The sequence below is a fragment of the Macrobrachium nipponense genome, chromosome 3 (genome assembly GCF_015104395.2).
Source record: "Macrobrachium nipponense isolate FS-2020 chromosome 3, ASM1510439v2, whole genome shotgun sequence".
NCBI classification, from domain to species: domain Eukaryota; kingdom Metazoa; phylum Arthropoda; class Malacostraca; order Decapoda; family Palaemonidae; genus Macrobrachium; species Macrobrachium nipponense.
Window position 1 is genome coordinate 20,314,597 of NC_087202.1, and position 25,577 is coordinate 20,340,173.

The 25,577-nt window shown below is 42.3% G+C and overlaps 1 protein-coding gene across 3 annotated transcripts in view; it reads right to left on the reverse strand.

The window, feature by feature from the left end:
- LOC135221653 (bleomycin hydrolase-like) overlaps positions 1 to 25,577 on the reverse strand; it is a 228,735-nt gene that overhangs the window by 130,668 nt on the left and 72,490 nt on the right. For all 3 annotated transcript variants that reach the window (XM_064259348.1, XM_064259347.1, XM_064259349.1), the window contains exon 3: positions 1,791 to 1,945. In XM_064259348.1, the coding sequence (XP_064115418.1) occupies positions 1,791 to 1,945 (155 nt within the window). The remainder of the gene's footprint in view (positions 1 to 1,790; positions 1,946 to 25,577) is intronic.

Below are 25,577 nucleotides of genomic sequence, written 5' to 3' on the forward strand. Positions count from 1 at the left end.
CCACCCGCTTTAGTGCTAGTTATGTCATACCCCAAAAGTATTCTTTTCCAGATAGTAAGTCATATGTAAACCAAGTTTTGTTAAAATGCTCCATGCATTTCAGAGTTAAGCTGGAACATTAACATACATATATACCTACATCCACTTTTATAATTATGTACCTATAAATTAATAGCTGCCGTGCACAGCGCTGCACAGTAAAAACTCGAACGCCTAAAACACACCCAAAGAATATACCTCTCCCCTTCTGTAAGAGTGCAACCTCACTGTTCCTGCAACTTTCATTTTTTTCATTTTCCTCAGTTGGTTGAAATAAGGTATGATAAACACAAAGTTTGTTTAGTTCCTAAGTCTACTGGCAGCACCAGCCCCATTTCAGGGAAGCTCTTCCCACACCCAGCCCCCTTTGGTGCTAGTGATGTCTTACCCCCACTGTATATTTCTCCAGATAGTAAGTCATAAGTATACCAAGTTTGGTTGAAATTGTGCCAAGCATTTCAGACTTATGCTAGAACAAACTCACATACCATACATACATCCAATTTTATATACAGGCAGTCCCAGGTTATCGGATATCTCGGTTAATGGCGACCTGGTTTTATGGCACTAAAATCGGCGATTTATGGCACCATAAGGGCTGAGTTTCAGTTATTGGTGCCATAAGGTGCCGATAATAGAGTTATGGCGCCATAACATACCTAACAAGAAACGCCATTAATCAGTTATCTGTGCTGTTAACCAAAACTTGGCACAATACGCTCCATAAATTGCCAAGTTTCGGTTAATGGCGGTTTTCGCTTATCAGCACCCTGCTGAGATCAGAACCCCTGCTGATAACTGGGGACTGCCTGTATACACAAGATATAGATTAGATTAAGAGCACTCACAAAATTCTACATGATATAATGGATATTATCTTTGCACATCTTTTACAGTTTTCAAGAGGCTGACCCATAACTCTATCCATTATCTTTGCTCATCTTTTATAGTTTTCAAGAGGCTGACCCATAACTCTGTCATTAAAAACACCATAACTAACACTACAGCAGTACAACTACACTATAAACCCTTTGGTTCTGCTACAAATGTCAAATGACATTGCCCCTCTTCCCAAAGAATGAGATTTCAAAGATGTCATCCATAAAAAATTTTCAGCTAACCGTGTACAGGCAGTCCCCGGGTTACGACGGGGGTTCCGTTCTTGAGACGCGTCGTAAGCCGAAAATCGTCGTAAGCCGGAACATCATCAAAAATCCTAAGAAAACCTTACTTTTAATGTTTTGGGTGCATTGAAAACTATGTAAACTGCATTCTTATTGTATTTTTCATCAAAAAACCATCAAATATTGATTATTTTGCATTTTTGGTGTCATATTTCTTCTGCCAGATCAGCGTTGTAGGCGTCGTAACCCTGGAACATGCGTTGTAACCCTGGAAATAATGTCTGATGAATATAATTGAAAAGCGTCGTAACCTCGGAACGTCGTAAGCCGAGGCTGTCGTAATCCAGGGACTGCCTGTAATTGCACTGACTTTCTTTTAGTTGTTTTCCATTTTTACTATAATAAAAAAAACAAGCATGCAACTCCAAAATGAAACCAGCTGTTTGTTAGTGTGTGTGTGTGACACAAATTTTGTGATCACCAAAACCTCACAAGGGTTAATATGTACCATAATCATTATCAGAGCATTCATGTTGCAATACAGAATAAATATCAACATTATTCATTACAAATCCAAATAAGTGTACTGTACAGATACTACAACAAAACTTTCAAAACTTCCCTCACCTTATGTGTGAAAATGTGGTTTGTTTCAATAACCTTACTTCTTCTGATGCACATCTCAAGTGGATCGACCTTCCAACAAGCATTCATTGCCAAACATGAGTTTGGATCGGTCTCCACCTGCTCCTGGTACTGTGCTACTAATTCATGAGTTAATTCTGCAACATAATTAAACACAACAATTATTTTCAGTATTGCGTTGCACCCTCATGGCCACATAATATTGTGCATCAGTAATCAATTGTCTATAAACATTGAAATCAATTTGGTATATATATAATACTACAAACATTTGCAATTTCTGTAATAACTTGAAAATACATAATGGATAGGACTGAAAATAAGTGAAAATAAAATAGTTTATATTGACTTTAAAGGAAGCACAAGAGATGCTAAAGACCACAAAATATGTATAAAGTATAAGAAGCACAAATAAGAGATGGAAGAGAAGCAACAATGTTTGGTGGAAGAACGGGCATTTAAATAATTACTACTCCAATAAAAATAATAAAAATACAGTAAACAGGCAGTTTCCCATCACTGTTTATAACACAAGCATCTCTCCTATTAATTACATAGCTAATATATTTCCTACTCGGCAGCAAAAAGAATTCAAATTTTGCAGGAAGCCTTCGAAAGCAGTGTACATACACGGTGCCACCCACCAACGACAATATTGGTACCTCTTTCTGTTTTACTCCCTATGTCCATCAGAGGGGGGAGGTTGGGCTTTAAATGTAATTACTACTTACTAAGTGTATACTATAATATTTTTATCATCAAAATTTCATTTTTATATAAGTGACTTACGACTCCAAAACATTAAGTGAAGTAATGAATTTGAAATAGAAAAGTTGGCTGCATTGAAAACAAGGCTTGTCATTTCCTATTAGTTAAGAGAGCTACTGCAAGTGGATACTGCTGTGGTTGGTGCTCATCTTAACTCGCAGTGGCATGACTGTATAACCCAGTCGCCTTATAAAAGAGGGTGGTACTTCGCTGGCTAGCAAAGCATGATTGGTGTTGGCTATTGCCTGGCCACAGCACCAAAATAAAAATCAAACAGATAACGCTGACACCTACACTGGAAGAAAAACTTAACCCATCCACCAAGAGTGGTGAGTTCCCCAGGTACATAGTACCCTGGCTCCCTAAAACTCTGTACTACCTCACTATAAGGTGAAAAAACAGGAGAAAATCCTGTTTCCTTCCATAATGCCAAGCCAGTTACTATACCAGGGTATTCAATTTTTGGACACAATGATGCTGGCACCAGGCCAAAGCAAGCTGCTGGGAGCTTGCAGACACTGGAAACTCTAAAGCTGGTGCAGACTTAGTTGGTGCCAGGGGAGATGGATGCAGAGAGAGCAAGAAGCTCAGAGCTCTTGGAGTTCCTCGGGGAGCTGGAAGCAGTATAATTGAAGCTAGACTGAAGCTGGCACCAGGTGAGCCGAGTGCCATGTGAGCTAGAAGCTCTGAGCACTGGGAACTCCAAGGTTGGTGCCAGAAGTAGCTGACACCAGGTGAGTTGTCGGACACCAGGAGAGCAAGTTGCTCAGAGAGCTTGGAGTTTTAAAAAACTGGCACCAGACTGTTGCCTAGTGAGCTAGAAGATTGGGGCGCTGAAAACTCCAAAGTTGGAGCCAGACAGTCTGGGGCCAGGTGAGCTAGAAGCTTGAGCCCTGTACAGGCAGTCCCCAGTTATCGGCGGGGGTTCTGTTCTCCGCAGGGTGCTGATAAGTGAAAACCGCCATTAACCGAAACTCGGCAATTTATGGCACCGATACCTGGTTAATGGTGCCTCTGTTAGGTATGTTATGGTGCCATAACTCTATTATCGGTGCCTTCTGGCGCCAATAACCATAACTCGGCCCGTTATGGCGCCATAAATTGCCGATTTTATGACGCTACACAAGACCCATAAAACCGGGTCACCATTAACCGAGTCCACCAATAACCGACGACTGCCTGGAGTTGGAGCCAAACTATAGCTGGCACCAGTGAGCTGAACATCAGGAGAGCAGGAAGCTCTGGACACTGGGAACTCTGTGGCTAGTACCAGGAACAAGCTGGCACTAGGCAAGCTGGGAACCAGGAGATCTCTAAGCTCTATAACTTATGCTGGACTGTAGCTGGCACCACTAGAAGTCAAGTTTCACTTTAGAAAGTGAGACATGGGGGTGACTCAGCTTCCATTAGTTCAATGCATCAAGGAAGCAAGGAACATGGGCCTGAAAGCTAATGGGGTAGAGGAAGTTTTGATGTTCTTAGCTTTCACTGAAATGAAGGCAATGTGTTCTCCAGAATCAGAAGGTGCAACTAAAAAATAAGCCCATTTAGGATGAAGACAATATGTTTTGGACAAAAAAAGGTTGAATTCTGCTTACAGCTAAAGAGGAAGAGACTACTCAGATGCTCTTAGCTTTCACACAATTCAGAAAATGTTCTCTTGATAAGCCTCAAAGAGCAAGTCAATTAATTTCTAGGGGAAAAAGAGTGGATCCAGAGCTGGGATGTTTCTCATTTGGCTAAAATTACCAGGAGAGAAAAATCTTAAACTAAACAATGTCTTGGCTGTCTCTACTATGTTCAAGCAGAGGCCAGAGGCCATTAGGATTTAGGTACCTGTGCCTAAACACTGATTTAAGCAAAATTAAAAACCATATACAGTAATAGCCCGAACTTACGCTATTTGAGTTGCGCAAATTCACAATAGCAAGAACTTTTCATTGGAACCCAACTAATTATAATACACAAGATCTTCACAATAGCACGAACATTTGCAAATCCTCCAGAAACACTCCAAAGCCCTGAAAAAGTGTTTATGTTTAATTTATTATGTATATTTTTAAGTTTTAAAGCCTTTCTGTATAAAATCTTTATTAAAAATGTATTATTTCTATTTTTGTACATGCATAAATATGATCCAAAGGTAATTACAACACCTACAGTTAGTACATATATGTACATACTTTTACAAGATGCAATACCCATTCACAAAGTATCTGCACTTTTCAAAGATGATATCTCTTCAGAAAGTGTTTTATTTCTGAAGTATGTACTAGTATACTTATTTAAGTTTTCATGCTTTTAAATGTAAAATCAGTATGGAGATTCTGTGTATGCTATTTATATTTTGAAAATATATACAAATGCAGTACATAATTCACAGTTTGTCACTATATACAAAACCTTCATGATCAACTAGTAAAACATATCGGAGACATAACAGAGTTGTTGTTCTGTGAAAATTACTATCTTAACGTTGGAGAAAAGTATTGGCACAATCTGTATGTACTGTTACGTAATTACAGCACAGACAGTTAATGTACTTTCAGAAGATGTGATCCCATTCGTGCTTTTTAAAGATGATACTCTCCAGTTTTACCTCTGATGACGTACACTTTTCTCTCTCTCTCTTTCTCATAGTTAGCCCTCACACTAGTAGTACATGATTTTAAATTGATGCAAAGTTTACCTTCACCCTCTGCAAACATGTTTTCTTTATTTCATTGAATTGTATACCTTTGTATATCTTTGTTATAACAGACTTATGAAGTTTACCTAGTGATGCAAAGAAAACTTCTTTCTCTGAAAGAAAAAGAAAATGGCATCCCATGAATTAGGGGTAATGTTAGTATATTTTCGAAAATGGACACGTATGTACGAATCAGTTCCTGTAACTATTTTTATGCCAACTAGTTACTACTTCTTTTTTAAGGGTAATGTATTAAACTAACTTTTAAATTAAATTACAGTAACTTTAATTTCATTTAAGTTAGCTTAATACTGAGGGAGCATGATTAGGGTCATATTTAAAAGCCATATTTAGTGTTCAAACTCTACAAGTAAGCATTTATTAGCATTTTTAGATACGTGCCAAACTTACACAAAACTTTCCCTTACATGAGGGGGGTCTGGAACTTAACCTGGCATAAGTTCGGGGTATTACTGTAACTGATGAGCACCAAAAGATTCTGTACCTCTTTTGGTAAAAGGGTAGTCCCAAAATAAGTCAGATGTTTCTGGGGAAGAGTCGAAGAGTTAGAGACACTAGCTTTGTAAATTAGCCCACTAAGTGTGGTACACAGGGCTAGAAAATGACGTCTGCCTCCACATTCCGTTCTGAGAAGTTCTGGACTACATGAAACCCATTCGGGCAAGAACAAACCACCTTTGGAAGAGTCTCTTGAGCAAAGTCTTGAACAGACACAGCTCGTGGAAGAAATCTTGGAAGGCCATTAACAACCTCAGGTTTGTAGCTATGAAAAATACATATTGTCTTAGAAAATGTCATTTGTTCATACGCGAACAAACCTTCGGTGTTAACAATAGGATAGACTCATACTTGGAGGGAGGTACGAGACATCCTAAACCGGCTGGGGGCCTACCCACCAGTCCAGCTCCAGAAGAAATAACTTCCGGAGAGGGACTGAAGCCCGTGAGAAGCTAGATAAACTGATATCTAACTACGCAGACACTGAGTGATGTACAATGATATATGGGAGAACCATTGTACGAATAGGGAAGTAAAGAGAAACTTTGACTGTCCAATAACAAACCAACACACCAGCGTTTGTTTCCGCTCCAAACTCCCCCCTTGCCAAGGAGTGGAGCATATGCTACCAAATAGAGGGTTGGATATTTGTATACCAAGCAACCACACTATCAGTATGACTACTTTACTCACCTGTCCAGCGAATGACGTGTCTATTCCTTAACCCGCTCAAAGGAAGAAGGAAAGGTACAAGAGAAAAAAAAAAAAAAAGAGACCAGCCAACTCACTCATTCTCTCATCCACACAATCATCTTAGGTAAGATACAAAAGTGCCCTGTTAAGGGCAACTATGAGTTACACAACCTGTTGGGCAGCCACCACAGGACCCAGAAAAAACGTGTCCGTAGATCTGTGAGCAACATCCTTAAGATAGAAAGAGGTGAACATGGATTAGCGTAACCGAGTACCAGCGCTCAGCACTATGTACAACCAATACCCCTAACGTCATGTGCTCTAGCCTGCACAGATGTAGTGGCGGAATCATCAAGAGTCAAGTATACCTGTCTGATGACTTCTCGTATCCAAAAAGAGATAGTGTTCTTCGACACCTCTTTCTTTGTACGATCTGTGCTAACAAAAAGTCTGCAGCAGCCTGGCATAAGGTGCCGTGTCCTTTTAAGATAGCAACGCAGGGCCCTGATAGGACACAACAAAAGCTCTTGAGCATCACCACCCACAAAGTCAGTCAGTGATGGAATGGAAAATGAAGTGAGCCTATCATCATGCACAGAGGGATTTTGGGTCTTGGCCACAAATTCCGGGACAAATTCGAAGGACACGACCCCCAATCCCTTGTGTGCTTCACATCATAGCTCAGACTGTGGAGCTCTCCTACCCTCTTCGAAAATGCCAGGGCCAGGAGGAAAACTGTCTTAAGCGTCAAGTTCCTGTCAGATGAGCAATGCAAAGGCTCATATGGACCCTTAGTGAAGTTCTTCAGAACCAAGGAAACATCCTACGTCAGAGGCCTGAGCTCCCTAGGAGAACTCGACTACTCAAACCCTTAACTAGAAAGGAAAGTTCCCAGGATGAGATGTTGATACTGCTAAGGCGTAACACTAAACTTAGGGCTGCCCTGTAGCCTCTAATGGCAGAAACAGACAAATGTTTCTCATCTCTGAGAAAGACTAAAAAGTTTGCTATTCACTGAATAGAGGTTGCGAGTGGAGAAAAACCCCATTTACGACACCAATCACAGTAGATGGCCCATTTGCCTTGGTAAACTGCAGAGGTCAACCTTCTGAGACTGCTGGACATATGCCCTGCTGGTCTCTGAGAAAAATCTCTCTCTCGGAGGAGATACTTGATAGCCTCCAACCGTGAAGAGACAGGGATTCTACTGACTGGTGGAACCTTTCCGCATGCGGCTGACACAAGAGATGCTGCCAAGGGAGAATTTCCCTCGGAAGGGGCTACCAAAGTCATCCTGAGACCCTGCAAACTCATCAGCCTGTTCAGAACCTGACGGATCAAACAAAATGGAGGGAAGGCATACACCTCCAGGTTGTCCCAGGGGTGTTGGAACATGTCCTCCGCTAACGCTAAAGGATCTGGAACCACTGAACAGAATATCTCCAGTTTCCTGTTGAACCGAGTCAAAAAAGGTCCAACATAGGTCTCCCCAAAACCTGGTAGAGCTTGTCTGCTACTACTTGATGAAGGGACCACTCTGTGCCTAGGATTTGATCCCGACGACTAAGTTTGTCTGCGACCACATTCAGTTTGCCTGGGATATACCTGGATGAGAGCTCTACCGAATTGCTGACCGCCCACTGGTGAACCTAAATGGTCAAGGCATGAAGTTGACGCGAAACCAGGCCTTCATGTTTGTTCATATAGGCGACCACCCTGGTGTTGTCCAACATGAGAACGACAGAATGACCCTTTACTTTCTCCCAAAACTCCTTCAGACCCAGGAGAGCCCCTTTCAACTCCAAGACATTGATACGTTGCTGCTTGTCCTCCAAACTCCAAATGCCTGAAGCAATGAGGCCGCCTAAATGAGCGCCCCAACCTGCAAGGGAGGCGTCTGAGAACAGAAGGAAGTCTGGTGGAAGAGAACGCAGAGGGACACCCTTCAACAGATTCTGGTCGTCCAACCACCAACGAAGGTCTTCTCTCACTTCCAGAGACAGAGGAACCATTAACAGGGGAGAGTCCCTCGCCAGAGACCAGAATTCTCCCAGTCTCCATTGCAGAGACCGAAGATGAAGATGCCCATGGGGGACCAGCTTCTGCAGGGAAGACAATTCTCCCAGAAGAACCTGCCACTGATGAGCTGACTGATGTGACTCTGACAGGAAATTGCACTCCACCGTCTGCAACTTCTCCAATCTCTGATCCGACGGGAAAACTTTTGCCACTGTCGTATCGATGACCATGCGCAGGTAGAGAATCCTTTGAGTGGGTAAGAGGTTTGACTTTTCCTGGTTGACTAATATGCCCAGTTCCAGACAGAACTGAAGTAGACAATCCCTGTCCTGCAGCAGCTTCTCCCTGGAAACTGCCAAGCCTAACCAATCGTTGAGGTACCTCGGCAAACAGATCCTCTGAGCATGGGCCCAACTTGACACGAGAGAGAAGACCCTTGTGCACACTTGAGGGGCTGTCATCAGCCCGAAGCACAAGACTTTGAACTCGAAGACCTTGTCCACAAGAGAGAAGCGAAGGAACTTCCTGGACGTGGGATGAAGAGGGATTTGGAAGTATGCGTCCTTTAAGTCAATCAACAGCATGAAGTCGCCTTCCCTCAAGGCTGCCAACACCGAGCACGGGGTCTCCATCTTGAACAGTGTCTTCCTGCTAAAGTGATTCAAGGTGGATAAGTCAATCACAGGACTCCATCCTTCCGACGCTTTGGGCACCAAGAAGATGTGACTGTAAAACCCCGGGGACGGACGCACTACTTCCTCTATCGCATCCTTGTCCAGCATCTTCTGCACTTCTTCCCGAAGAGCCAAGAACTTCAGAGAATCTGGAGGATATGCCTTCCTGAGCTGCCGCTTGTCCGACAGAGGAGGAGAGAAGTCGAATGGCAGTAGATATCCCACCCGAAGGACATCTACCACCCACTTCTCTGCCCCATAACTCTGCCACTTGGCCCAATGGCCAGCTAGGCAACTCCCCATCCATGGCGCAGGAGAGGGAGAAGCGCCTAACCTACCGACAGCCCCCTTTACCTTTGCCCCTTGGGCCCCTTCTTGGCTTAAAGGAACGAGAGCGAATGGGGCGTTGATCTTCTGACTTGGGCTGTGTCTAACGGGAGGGCCCTGCCGAACTCGAGGTCCTCAACGGCCTACCAGATGACGATCTCCTTGACTGCTGCTAAACAGGGGGAGGAGGAGGAACCGGACGTCTCCGAGGACGAGACTCCGACTTAGACACGGCCTGGTGCACCAGTCTGTCTTTGTTGTCAGCCCGGCGCCGGTCTATCGCATTCTTGAGCTCTGTCCGAGGAAACAAAAACTGAGACTCCAACAGATCTCCGTTCCTCAATGCCAGCAAGGACTCTGTGTCGAGCGATCTCTCCATCCTAGACAAAGCCACGTCCCTTCTAATCAGAAGATTAGCCCATAAATTAGCACTGAGGTGAGCCAAATATGAAAACGCCTTGCCCCTGGACTGCTACAGACTGGCAGGTGAGGAGGCACTCACCAACCCTTCCGGGAACCTGTCGGAAGCTATCTTGGCAATATCCCCAGACCTCTGGTCTGGGTATATTGCCAAGATACCGTCTGCAACATAGAGGCCACCGTAGATTCCAATGCTCGGGCATCTTGCGGAGACAAGGACGGAGCCACTGACCTCACCTGTTCCAAAGTCAATCCTGGCTTCAGGCGAATAACGTCTGGGTTAAGATGGCGTGACAACAAAAATGCAGAGCTCGTGTGTAACACCCCGAGATTCGAGGCAGAGGATGAAGCATCTCCTGCAGATCGCACACCACTAACACTGCCCGAAACAACAGCACTCTCGGGAACACGTCCGCGTTGTTCCTCCCTCGAAGGCGAAGGAAGGACAAAGTCCTTAGCCTTCCAACACTTGATACTCAGATGGGGCATAGGGGGGGAAGAGGAAGAGGAAGACAGCACTGGTTTCTTATGCGCACTCTTCTCAGGAGCCGGGGACGAAACAACATGTTTCCTACCAGTCCTCCCACCCGATAAGGCAGCCAACTTCACATCCATATGCCCTCAGACTGAAGTGCCAGAGAAGGCTCCGATGACAAGGAAGGGAGATGTAGTGAACTGGGCGGCAGTGATGACGTCACAGCTGAGAAAGGCGGATCAGAGGAGATGACTGGGAGAGACACCATCGATGGGAGTGACATCACAAGTGGTGGTGACATCACGGCTTCCCCTCAGCGCGAGGGGGAATCAGACGCCACTGGCGGAGGAATACACAAAGACGAATCCTCTGACGTCATCAATAGGGGTTGACGCCATAGCGTCACTCTGACTCGAAGAAGCGGCAGCAGACACTGGCGGAGCAATACAAGATGGCCAACTTCTGCTCCCCACGAAGACGAGGCCGGGAGGAGGGGGGATGGCCTGGCCAGATTGGGGAGGGGGGGTGCGAGCCTCCACAAAATGCACTAGCAACCCCTCCAAGGACGGGGGACCCCCTAGCCCGAGTGTCTTCCAAATCGCCGCCATTCTGGACGCCTCCGACTCTAGAATCAAATAAACTCCTGAGGAAGAAGGGGCTACATTACAAACATTAGACTGGTGGGCTCCTGATACTTCCATCAACGAATCAATGGAAGAAAAGGAAGGAGACGCAGGGACAACGCTACTATGGGGGCTGACTACTGCAGGAGACAAACCATCAGGAAGAGGCGAAAAACCTTCCCAAGTAGGAAGAGTCGAAACCCTCCGATGTTCTCTCTTGCCATAAAACAACCTCCGCTGCTCCTTAGGCCATGCCCGGAATTCCGTGCAAGGATTTGTGATAGTACAAAAATTAGAACGACACCTACTCCACATTATGTGAGGGTCAGTCGCTGCCAAAGCCAGAAAACGAGAACATGGAAAACCTGGAATTCCGGGGCACAAACGCTAATGCCGAGAAGGAGCAGAAGAAGCCATAATATCAGCCAAACACACACACACACACATTAAACACAAGCAAAACAGGCAATGAACCAGAAAAAAAGAATGGCGTAGCAGCATCATCCTTGACCAATCCTCACCCGAGCTACTCATGTGTTGCCAGATATCACAAGATTCCTTGCTTTCATCTGCTTTTTAACCGGATCCAGCTAGGCGCTAGAAATTATCCTATTGGTAAGACCGAAGGTTTGTTAGCGTATGAACAACATATAATTACTGCCAAACCAATTCCAGGCCCCCACTCAGGCCGAACACTACCTTAGAGCTGTAGCCATAGCAGCCCCAGTTACAGTTTAAATGGTGGCAGCAGTGGGATGTAATCAAAAGTTTTAGTGTCGGCATAAGAGATTTCAATCCAAACCCTCCACTCAAAGAAAGATAGAAAGTTCTCCACAAAAGACAGTTACCAAGTGCTTCTCCCAAATACGAAGACAATTACCGAGTCGTAACATAACAATTTAAGTGTTCCACCAAGAAAAAAAAGCCACCCACACTTCATGAAAAAGAAACTCCACTCCGAAGAACAAGAATAGTCTAAAGAAGTTACCACTGGAAAAAGATGTCGAACGCGTAAAAACAATTAAGAAGACATATCGAGGGGATATGCGTTTCCCGTCCCATAGCGAGGGAAGAGAGAGGGGAGGGGAAAACAACACATCATTCAACGTGAGATAGATGACTGCAAGTCAAACACAACACAGACCAGACGTAGCCCAGTTCCGAAGACAATAAAGGTAAGTCCCAAATAATGTCCTAACACACACAAGACAGTAAACTTTAATTGAAAGTAAATTACGTGATTAACATTTCAGTTAGAAGATTTTAAGATACATAGATTTGTACTTTGAGATTGAATATTTACACACCAAACTTTTATTGGCAACGAAATTTTACGACATTTCTTCATTTTACTAATTCTAACTAATCAACTACGTACCAAGATTTTCCCAAACATTCGTATTTCCTAACCAATAACTTTAAATTTCAATTTTAATTCTAATTGTGTCATTTAAGTTGGTTTTTATGATTTCTTATACTTTAAGAATTTTTTATTTTGTTTTAACATTTGCTTTTTACTCTGATTTGTTAAAGCAGGTGAATGTCAATCTGTTTTTGCTTTGTTTTGTTTAAAGGGCGTTTAGGATAACAAGGGTAATTCACAGGAGGTTTCTCGTTAGCGTACACTTTATGGTCCTTACAGACCTTACAGACCTTACATCTTGTTCGGGTTGCCCCAGGTCCCTCAGTGTGAGGCACCTCTAATGTCTACCAGAGAGTTGCTAGTACATCTTCCAGTATATTTTGCATCTTCCAATCTTGGATGGTCTGGGATGCAGTTTAGATATTTGTCGAGCTTATTCTTAAACACATCTACGCTCACTCCTGATATATTCCTCAGATGAGCTGGCAACGCATTGAATAGACGCTGCATTATCGATGCTGGTGCGTAGTGGATTAATGTCCTGTGTGCTTTCCTTATTTTTCCTGGTATAGTTTTGGGCACTATTAATCTACCTCTGCTTGCTCTTTCTGATATTTTTAGTTCCATGATATTTTCTGCTATTCCTTCTATCTGTTTCCATGCCTGAATTATCATGTAGCGTTCTCTCTTCTCCTTTTATAGACTATATAATTTTAAGAATTGTAGTCTTTCCCAGTAGTCTAGGTCCTTAACTTCTTCTATTCTAGCTGTAAAGGACCTTTGTACACTCTCTATTTGTGCAATATCCTTTTGATAGTGTGGGTACCATATCATATTGCAATATTCAAGTGGACTACGAACATATGTTTTATAAAGCATAATCATGTGTTCAGCTTTTCTTGTTTTGAAGTGCCGTAACAACATTCCCATTTTTGCTTTACATTTTGCCAACAGAGTTGCTATTTGATCATTGCATAACATGTTCCTATTCATCATCACACCAAGGTCTTTAACTGCTTCCTTATTTGTGATGGTCTCATTATTAGGTCCCTTATATGCATATAGCTTTCTTTCTCTGTCTCCATAATTTATTGATTCAAATTTATCAGAGTTAAATACCATCCTATTTACCTCTGCCCAATCATATACTTTGTTAAGGTCTCTTTGTAGAGCGTTCCTATCTTCATCACAAGTAATTTCTCTACTTATTCTTGTGTCATCTGCGAAACTACTCACTACCGAATCCTTAACATTATTGTCTATGTCTTCAATCATAATAACAAACAGTATTGCAGCTAACACCGTACCTTGCGGCACACCGGATATTACCTTGGCTTCATCCGATTTCTCGTCGTTTGCAATAACTATCTGTTTTCTGTTGTGTAAAAATTCTTTTAACCCTCTTAAGCCGGAGCCCTAAAAATCAAAACGTCTCCCGTATGCCGGGCCTGGTTTGGAGTGAGCGCGGAAGTGGAAAAAATAATTTTTTCAAAAAATTACAGCGCGCGTACTTTTGAAGATTAAGAGTTCATTTTGGCTCCTTTTTTTGTCATTGCCTGAAGTTTAGAATGCAACCATCAGAAATGAAAAATAATATCATTATCATATGTAAATAATGCGATATATGGTAGCGAAAAAAAAAAATTCATACATAATTGTATTCAAATCACGCTGTGCAGAAAACGGTCAAAGCTAACCAGTTACTTTTTTTTGCGTTGTATTGTACACTAAATTGCGATCATTTGATATATAATACATTGTAAAACAATAAAAGTAACCACCCGGAAAAATATTATCACAAAATGATGTACGAATTCGTAACGCGCGGACGCAAAAAAATATTTTTTTCAAAAATTCACCGTAATTCTAAATAATGTTCTAGAGACTTCCAATTTGTTTCAAAATTAAGACAAATGATTGAATATTACGATACTGTAAGAGTTTTAGATTAGAATTGCAGATTTCGACCATTTCGGACGAGTTAAATTTGACCGAATGTCGAAATTTTAATATATATATTTTTTCATATGCTCATATTTCGAAGATGGAAAAAGCTACAACCTTCAATTATTTTTTATTGTATTCTTCATGAATTTGCGCACATTTTGATATATGAAACTCTATAAAAGGCTAATATGAAAAGGAGCAAATATTAGGATAATGCCATGTACGTATTTCGGAGACTTGCGGCGCGAATCGGCGCGCGGAGTGAAGGTAAATATATTTTTCAAAAATTCACCATAAATCACAATATTGTTTTAGAGACTTCAAATTTGTTTCAAAATGAAGAAACATGACGGAATATTACTAGGCCGTAAGAGTTTTAGCTTACAATTGCGTTTTTCAACTATTTCGGTAGAGTCAAATTTGACCGAACGTGGTTTTTTTTTCTATTTATCGTGATTTATATGCAAATATTTCGAAAAAGAGAAAAGCTACAACCTTCAATCATTTTTAGTTGTATTCTACATGAATTGCGCACATTTTCATATATAAAACTTTATGAAACAGCTAATTTTAAATGGTGCAAACATTTCGACAATCGCACAAAAAAATTCTGATTTTTTCGGAAGAGTTACCGCGCGAACGTAATTTTTTTTTTTTTCATAAATTCACCATAAATCAAAATATTGTGCTAGAGACTTCCAAGTCGTTGCAAAATGAAGGTAAATGAATGAATATTACTAGAATATAAGAGTTTTAGCTTACAATTGCGTTTTTTCGACCATTTCGGTAGAGTCAAAGCTGACCGAAAGTTGAAATTTTTGCACTTAACGTTATTTATATGAAAATATTTCAAAAACTGATAAAAGCTACAACCATGGGTTGTCTTTTGTTGTATTTTGCATGAAATTGCGCACATTTCCATATATAAAACTTTATGTAACGGCAAATTTAAAAGGGTGCAAACATTAGGACAATCGCACGAAAAAATTTATCGGAAGAGTTATCGCACGAACGTAAGGAAAAAGTTTTTTCATAAATTCACCATAAATCGAAATATTGTGCTAGAGACGTCCAATTTGTTGCAAAATGAAGGCAAATGATTGAATATTACTATAATATAAGAATTTTAGCTTACAATTGCGTTTCTCGACCATTCTGTAGAGTCAAAGTTGACCGAAGGTTGAAATTTTTGCACTTATCGTATTTATATGAAAATATTTCAAAATTGATAAAAGCTACAATCATGAGTATTTTTTAGTTGTATTGTGCATGAAATTGCGCACATTTTCATATATAATACTTCATGTAAAGGATAATTTAAAATGGTGCAATAATTATGTCAAAGTGACGAAATAATTCCGAGATGTGTCACTGATACTTTTAGTGCGATAAGAAAGAAATTCGCGCTTGCGCGCCTGCGTAGCGATTGTAAACAAAACAACGCCTTGATCCGTGAACTCCCAGCATCCCCCAAGGCGCGTGATACAAAAGTTTTCGGCTGGTAGGCCTATAAGTATTTTTCCGCGAATTTTTAAAAAAACTTTTTTGAGCCGACGTATGATACGTCCAATCGGCATACGGGAGACATTTTGACTCGACGTTTAATACGTCCAATCGGCGTAAGAGGGTTAACCATCTTCCTACTTTATCCACGATATTGTGTTTTCTAATTTTCTTCGCCAATATATTATGGTCTACTTTATCAAAAGCTTTTGCAAAGTCTAAATAAACCACATCTGTTTCAATTTTTTCATTTCCCGCTTTTCATATTTTTGAATATGTTTTCACGGTGGACTAACAGTTGGGTTTGTGTACTTTTTTCCGGGTACGAAACCATGTTGTCCTTTATTAAACAAATTATTTTTTATTAAATGTTTCATAATATTTTTCTTCATTACCCTTTCATACACTTTCATAATATGTGATGTTAGACTCACAGGCCTATAATTACTTGCCTCTAGTCTTGATCCCCTTTTGAAAGTAGGGGTAATATATGCTAATTTGTGCTCATCATATATCTTGCCTGTATCTACACTTTGTCTTAATAATATTGCAAGTGGCTTTGCGATAGAATGAACTACTTTCTTTAACAAAATAGCAGGAATTCCATCAGGCCCTGCAGCAGCTCCATTTTTAATTTCATTAATAACCTGCACAATATCAGCTTCATTAATATCTATGTCAGCTAAATATTCACTATTTTCATCCCTTACTTCTATATCATTATCTTCATTATCTATTCTAGGGGTGAATTCTCTCTTATATCGTTCTGCCAGTATGTTGCAAATTTCCTTTTTTTCATTCGTTAATCTCCCTTCAATTCTCAGAGGGCCTATTTCTATTCTTCTTTTATTCATCTTCTTCGCATATGAGTATAATAGTTTGGGGTTTTGCTGATATTTAATAGGGTTTTTTCTTCCAAGTCCCGTTTTTCATTTTCTTTTGATTGTATAATCTTTTGTTCTGCATTTCTATCTTACTTTTTAGTTCTATAACTTTCCATGCATTTTTTTCTTTTGCAAGACCTTTTTTCCACTTTCTGATTTTCTGGAACAAGATCCTTCTGTCTCTTGGTATGCATGAATGATGTTTACTTTTCTTCTTCGGTATATATTTTTCCACTATTATCTCCAATATTTTATATAATATCTCCGTATTTACCCTTATGTCATCACTTACGAAAATGTTATCCCAATCTTTGTTTAATTCTTCATTAATTTCTGACCATTTTATATTTTTACTGTAGAAGTTGTATTTTCCATATCCTTCCCACTTTTTCATTTCTTGCTTATCTCTATTTTCACTTGCTTTGGAATGAACTGTTAATTCTATGACATTATGGTCTGAAATACTCGCATTATAAACTATTATTTCTTTAACATAATTCATCTCGTTCACAAATACTAGGTCTAAAGTATTTTCCTTTCTTGTTGGCAGGTCAGAGAGTTCAGTATCGTTTTACCAGTAGGGTTTTGTGGTTGCTTAAGAATCGCTTACCAGTAATGTAAGACTTAGAGAATATTTCTTGGGGAAAATTCTTTTTTTGTGATTGAATATGAAGTTTTTATGATAAAACAAAGTTTAATGTATACTTACCTGGCAGGTATATATATAGCTATATTCTCTGTTCCACCTGGCAGAAATTTTCAAAACTCGCGGCAAACGCTAGTAACCTATTAGTAGTTCAGGCAACCACCACCCCGTTACCGTGGCGCTAGCGCTAGGAACCGTTCCCAATTGGGCCAGATTTTCTCTGAACCCTGTCTCCTGAGGGGAGGCTGGGTGGAATTAAATTATATATACCTGCCAGGTAAGTATACATTAAACTTTGTTTTATCATAAAAACTTCATTTTAATGTATGACACTTACCTGGCAGGTATATATATAGCTGATTGACACATTTGGAGGTGGGTCAAAGACAGCAACATTCTTAGAGTATAAAAATATTATTAAAATATTATTAAAACTCTAGGTTCCTTACCTGCTAAGGTAGCTGACTTCATAGGTCCTGCCTCTAAGCCTGCTTAAACCTTAGTAGCTCTCAACAAGGAAGTGTCCTGTATGTTGAAGAAGCTAAGACTGGAACTGACAAAACTGGACGTGACCAATGTGTTGACAGATCCGTACAGCCCTCTTATGCCACGGCATTCAAGCTAGTAATAGATCATTTACCTGAACTACACACACACCATCACCGGATAATACTAACAAGACTGAGAAAAGTACCGCACACTTTTCTCAGACGACCAATAAACACAAACACCATCACCTAATAACATCAACTAGCTTAAAAGAAGGTTATGGGGTAGTAACTCCTTTGCCCAATACTGTACCCGAGGACACGTATGGACCTAGCGTCTGACAATTATCAAAGGTTGTCTGCACATCCCTAAGATAATGAGACGCAAATATTGAATTAGTTCTCCAATATGTGGATTCAATAATTTCCTTGAGGGCTAAATTCTTTTTAAAAGCTAATGAAGTCGCCACTGCTCTGACTTCATGAGCCTTCACTTTCAAAATACCAAAGTTCTGCTCTTGACACAGCATATGAGCCTCTTTAATTAACTCTCTCATGAAGAAGGCTAGAGCGTTCTTCGTCATGGGTTTGCTGGGGTCTTTAACTGAACACCACAGAGCATCAGACTTCCCTCTGATACCTCTTGTTCTTTCCGTATAACACCGCAACGCTCTCACTGGGCAGAGAACTCTTTCTTGCTCGTGACCCACTAACTCAGCCAAACCCAAAACTTCAAAGGATCTTGGCCAAGGATTAGCTGGATTCTCATTCTTGGCCAAGAAACCTTCTTGGAATGAACACACTGCGTTGCCATGTCTCCATCCCACCTTCTTCGATATGGCCTGAAGCTCACTAACTCTTTTAGCAGTTGCCAATGCTACTAAAAAGATAGTCTTCTTAGCAAGATCTCTCAGAGAGGCTTCCTCTAAAGGCTCGAATTTGCTAGAAGTTAAATACTTCAAGACCACATCAAGGTTCCAAGCCGGTGGCCTGCATTGTGATAGTTTCTTCGTACCAAATGACCTAATCAGATCTCGAAGGTCTAAGTTATTCGAGATGTCTAGGCCCCTGTGTCTAAACACTGAGGTTAGCATACTCTTATAACCTTTAATTGTCGAAACTGACAAGCGTAAATCCTTCCTCAAGTATAGAAGGAAATCTGCGATTTGGGTCACAGAGGTACTGGATGAAGACACTTTCCTGTTTCTTACACCACTTCCGGAATTGTCCCACTTCGACTGATATACTGTGATTGTGGAGGTTCTTCTGGCTCTAGCCACTGCACTGGCCACCTCTCTAGAATATCCCCTCGCTCTGACCAGACGTTCGATAGTCTGAACGCAGTCAGACCCAGAGCGAGGGTATTCTTGTGAAACCTGTCGAAGTGGGGTTGTCTGAGTAAATCTACTCTTAGCGGAAGAGTCCTTGGCGTATCCACTGTCCATTCCAGTACCTCTGTGAACCAACTTTGGGCCGGCCAAAATGGGGCTATTAAGGTCATCCTCGTCCCCTGGCTCTCCCTGAACTTCTTCATCACTTTCCCCAGTACCTTGAACGGAGGAAAAGCGTACAGATCTAAGTTTGACCAATCCATCAGGAATGCGTCGACCGCCACTGCTTCCTGGTCTGGGATCGGAGAGCAATAGGTTGGTAACCTTTTTGTTCTGGCTGTCGCAAACAGATCTATTACTGGACGGCCCCACAACTTCCACAGGCTCTGGCAAACCTCCATGTGCAAAGTCCACTCCGTCGAGAGAACTTGTTCTCTTCTGCTCAACAGGTCCGCACCCACATTCTTCTCTCCTTGTATAAACCTGGTGAGTACCACGACCTTTTCCTCTTCCGCCCAAAGCAGAACTTCCTTTGCCAGCTTGTAAAGGGGAAAGGAATGAGTCCCTCCTTGATTCCGGATATATGCCAGCGCCGTGGTGTTGTCCGAGTTGACCTGCACCGTCTTGTCTCGAATCAACTCTCTGAAGTGCTTCAAAGCCAAGAAAATTGCCATCAGTTCCTTCCTGTTTATGTGCCACTTTGTCTCTTCCTTGCTCCAAAGTCCCGACACCTCTTGAGGGCCTAATGTCGCTCCCCAACCCACGTCCGACGCGTCGGAAAATAAGGCGAGGTCTGGGCTCTTCTGCTGAAGCGACATCCCTCTTGCTAACCTGCCTGGAGTTAGCCACCACTTTAATTCCTCCTTTACTTCGGCCGGAATTAGAAACTGGAAGGAGTCCGGTTGTAATTTTCTTGGCCATGAATCCTTCAGGAAAAACTGTAGAGGTCTCATGTGCAGCCTTCCTAAAGAAATGAACCTCTCTAGCGAAGAGAGTGTGCCCAGTAGACTCATCCACTCTCTTGCTGAGCATCGGTCCTTCTTTAGAAAGTCCTGCACCTTCCGAATGCATTGGGCTTGCCTTCGGGGGACGGAAAAGCCCGAAAAGTCACTGCCGATATCTGAATCCCCAAATAAACTATCTGTTGCTGGGGATCCAATTGAGACTTTCCCATATTTACTACCAGACCTAGGTCTCTTGCTAAGTCCAATGTTTGACTCAAGTCCTCCAGACATTGACTTCTTGATTGGGATCTTATCAACCAGTCGTCCAGATAAAAAGACACTCTGATCCCTCTTAAATGTAACCATCTCGCCACATTGGACATCATCCTCGTGAAAACTTGAGGGGCTGTGCAAAGGCCGAAGCATAGGGCCTTGAACTGAAAGACCCTGTCCTGAATCACAAACCTTAGATACTTCCTGCTTCCTGGATGAATCGGAATATGGAAGTATGCGTCTTGTAAGTCCAGGGTCGTCATCCAGTCCCCTGGACGTACCGCTGCCAGTACTGAATCGTTCGTCTCCATGGTGAACTTGGTCTTTTCTACGAAAAGATTCAGTTGACTTACGTCCAGAACTGGCCTCCAACCTCCCGAGGACTTTGCAACCAGGAACAGACGGTTGTAAAATCCCGGAGATTCGTGATCCAGAACAGGCTCTATGGCTCCTTTCTCCAGCATGGACGCTACTTGCTCCCACAGAGCAGCTTTCTTCTCTAAATCGTTGTAATTTGCCCCGAGGGCTCTCGGAGATGTTGCGAGAGGAGGTCTCTTCAAGAAAGGAATCTTGTACCCTTCCCGAGCTACGTTGACAGCCCAGGGATCTGCCTTCATATCTTGCCAAACTTCCCAGAAACCTTGAAGTCTGGCTCCCCACTGTCGTCTGGAGGACTGAGTTCTCATTCTTTAGAGGGAGTCTTGGCTCCTCTTTTAGAGGGAACTCTCTTACCCCTAAAGGCGGGTCGAGCGAATGTTCTTCCTCGAAAGGGCTGTTGCGAAGGCCTAGTATCCTTTGGAGTCTTCTTCACTAACTTGGGTGGTAAGAACTTCTTAACTGAAGATGAGAGAAGATCTTGAGTGGCCTTCTGAGAAAGGGAGAGAGCTATATCCCTAATCACCTCTGAAGGAAACAGCTGTTTCGACAGAGGAGAGAACATCAACTCCGACTTCTGAGAGTTCGAAACTCCTTTAGAAGCGAAAGAACACAACAGCGATCTCTTCTTAAAGTACTCCTGCGTGAATAACGAAGCCAGTTCATTCGTTCCGTCTCCCAGAGCCTTGTCCATGCAGGACATAATGCTCTTAGCTGTCTCTACATTCCTGCGAAGGTCCTCCTTCTTTACTAGGGAGTTCGCAAGTGCTCACAAAGACCAATCCAGGAAATTGAAGACTTCGAAAGTCCTAAAAATCCCTTTAAAAAGATGGTCAAATTCTGAAGACGTCCACCAGACCTTAGCAGACTGTAACGCCTGTCTGCGTGAGCTGTCTACTATACTGGAGAAGTCCCCCTGGGAGGAGGCAGGTACTCCCAGGCCTAGACTTTCTCCAGTAGCGTACCATACTCCTGATTTAGAAGCTAACTTAGCTGGTGGAAACAGAAAAGAGTATTTTCCCGCTTCTTTCTTCTCCTTCATCCAGTCATTCACCCGTTGAAGGGCCTTTTCTTCGCCGAAATTGACATCGTCATCTTCAGGAAAGAGGACTTCTTTGGAGTCCTAGTCTTGGAAAATTGAGATAAGGGGGATAACGGAGCTGTCGGTTTAAATTCCCCCCCACCCCCTCAAAAATAGCCATAAGACGTGAAGTTAGAACCTTATAATCTGAAGAAGGTTCCGTATTCTTTCCCTCCATTAATTCCAATTCTTCTTCTGCTGAAGAAATGTCTTGGAACTCATTGTCGAGTTGACGCTTCGTTGACGGAATAGCGTCCTGCCGCCTGCGTCCTGCGGCCACCGAAGAATCTTCGTCCTGCCGCCTCTTGCTGTCCTGCCGCCTGCGTCCTGCGTCCATCGTAGCGACGCCTGCTTCCTGTCGCCTGCGTCCTGCGTCCACAATTAGTTCCGCGTCCTGATGTTTGCGTCCTGCTTCCTCCGAAAGCATTCTCTTCCTGTGTTCTGCGTCCTGCAAAACCAAGCGATCGCTTGTCTTCCTAGCGCTAGAGCGCCCTGAGTCCTCGGCGAACGCGTCCTTGTATTTCGTTTTAGAAGACTTAATGGGAAGGAAATCATCCTTACGCCTCGAAGATGTTTGCTCAGGCGGATCCCAGGACTTCACCAGAACTGCCAGCTTGGACTGCATCTCCCTTAAGAAACCCTTCGTACTATCCTCCTGAATGGTAGACGACGAAAGAGGAGGATTACGAGCGGGACTGCGACCTAACGGAGAGCGATCTTGCACTCTACCCGACGGAGAAAGACGAGGGGAAGATACACAAGAAGACGGAGGAGATTCTCCCATCGCCATACCAGGCCGAGAAGGACGTATAGCGCCAGTGCGTCCTGAGTCTTCTCTAGCACGAAACAACTTGTTCCTCTTGATCGGAACTGCGTCCCCGTCTTCTGAGGAGGACAACACCTCAGGACTACTCCAAGTCTCACGATCTTGTCTCTCGAGAGCCGCTGATGTCCTGAAAGACCTCTTGAGGGGGCGAGACACCACTGTGTACCGACGTTCTCGTTCGGAAGTCGAACCTTCCGAGGACGCACACTTCCCAGTTACGCCTTTTCTGCGGCGAACTGCAACAGCCTGGGAACTTGCAACAGGACTGTTCGAAGGGACGCCTGACCGCGGCAAAACCTCTCTCGCCTCCCTTCGACTGTCGACATGCCTTCTCCCTTGGGTCTGGGAGCTTGACAGAGGTCTAGGTCTAGGAGCACGAGAGAGACGATCAGACGCCCCCTCCACTACACTTTCACTGACATCGAAAGCACTAACTCTATCTGTAAGTCGCTGTATTTGGTCGCCCATGGACGCAAGGGCAGCGAACACCTTCACAATATTTGTATCGTTCGCCTCCTCCGATACAGCAGCGGGCGCAGGAGATACCTGGGGAGAAGGAACTACCAACTCTACATTAGAAGGAGCTGGAGAGGAAATACATTCACTCCTTTTACTAGAAGAATTTGACTTCTCACTACGAGAAACAGACCTCCTTACACGATCTTTCTCAAGTCTCTCAACATATTTCATAAATATCTTCCATTCCTTCTCTGATAAATTCTCACATTCAATGCATCTATTCTCCCAAGTACACACATTCTCCCTACACTTCTTACAAATGGTATGAGGGTCGACCGAAGCTTTCGGCAATCTTACCTTACACCCCTCTTTTACACACACACTAAACATACTTCCAGAATCAGACATCTTTAAAGAACAATCCAAAGCGAATGCCAAGCTAACGTTTCCGAGTACAATACCAAAAATCCATGAAAAGTCAGCAACGAGAATGAAAATTCTAGCAGGGAACCACCAACAATGTTGCCGGTTCGGCTGGCAGAGAAAATCTGGCCCAATTGGGAACGGTTCCTAGCGCTAGCGCCACGGTAACGGGGTGGTGGTTGCCTGAACTACTAATAGGTTACTAGCGTTTGCCGCGAGTTTTGAAAATTTCTGCCAGGTGGAACAGAGAATATAGCTATATATATACCTGCCAGGTAAGTGTCATACATTAAAACGTAAAGTAAAAGTGTCTTATTCTATTAATTTTTTTTACGGGATATTACTGCCATAACTTTAATAATTTTAGACATACTCACTGTTTAAGAAACTTCTTAATTAACGAGAAGATGGTACGAAAGAGATCGGCCCGAAATAAGAAAGCAAGAACTCTTGCTCACACTAGAAGTCAAACGAGGAAATTAGATGTGGCTGAGGGAACAGTCAACTAACTCAGATGCCGCAGCAATGGGAACACGTAGCAGACATGCAATTGTTCAAATAGCTAAGTTTTGTGGAAGAAGGGAAGGTCAGGATACCTGTAAATTAGAAAACTGCATGGAATAAGTAGGGATACGCCTAAGCAACATGACGGGTACAGATAAGGAAAAACTTCTTGAAGCCAAGAGCTATCTCGACCTGGAGCTTAGAACAATATGTCCATGAGACATATCAAAGGCTTGGGAATTGGGAAGAACTGAAACAGTTCCTTAGGAAAATATATTCCCCAGAAGGCGAGACCGATCCGGTGATCTGTCTTGCAAACGTATTCCGCGACATGAGAACACGCGAGGACCTTAGTAACCCATCAATCTATGACAATGAGTTGGATCAGGTACTTTCCAACAATCAGTGGATAATTACAGAAGGGGATAAAAAAGGAATAACAATTGAGAATTGTGCAAAATGATGCATTTATCATTGCTCTTGGGAATCTTACCTGAAGAGGTCACCGCAAAAATGAACTGCAAATGGGGAACAGCAGATGATGTAACAGAAATTGATTTAGAAGTCAGGAAAATCTTAGGTAAGAATCCTGAAGGGGATGATCGGTCTCCACCCATAACCACCCAGGATGGGAAGGTGAGAAGACAGGATAACTAGAGCAACAAGGTTTAGGGACTGACGGTGACAGGGAACCACTAGTCAAAGATAAGAAGAAAGGGAAAAAAGGGGTTGAGAAATTATTAATATTAGCAAATTCGACTTGCCTCAAATTGTGATAAAATTTTAATCCAGTGAAAATAGTAAGAGATAAGCACAAGTAGTCCTAAGAATATGTATAAGGTCAGCAAAGGTTGAATCGGTTATATTTTCTCACTTAAATTTGAACTCAGAGGTAGACTGTAAAATCACATACGTTCATAGTAATAATATCTAGGTAATACGACTGATAGATTGTCCATTCAAAGCCAGGAAGAATTTCATAAAAGAGAAGGTAAGGTTTTAGTAACAAGGAATATACAGTTAGCTTTGACCATTTGTTAATAGGTTATCCAATCATGAATAGACAAGGGGTCAACATTAACGCACCTAGAGAGCAATTAGTAATTAAAAGATTTCTAGAATACCAATATGCAGGTTAATTAGAAGAACCTAGACTCGAGAGAATTCCTGAATGGAAAGTATTCTGAAGAAAGATAAGACAGAGGGAAGACGTCCAGAATGTAACACGAGTTCATAACAGATCAATAACTTCTTGGAATCAAATCAAGACACTTACTTAGAATTAGAAGGGGAGTTAAAACTTAAACCTGGAGAAAGTATGTGGGAAGAATGTACAGTAAATCCAACTTTTGAAGGGAAGGAAAATTCTCACACCTACTGAAAGGTCCCAAGTAAATGGAATACATTATTCTTCTAGTTTACATGAAGTTAGACAGAGCAAACTAGCTTTACAGGCTACAAATAACAGAGGAGGAAAGATTAAGTTAACACCAGGTACAGAGATAGGCCTAGCAG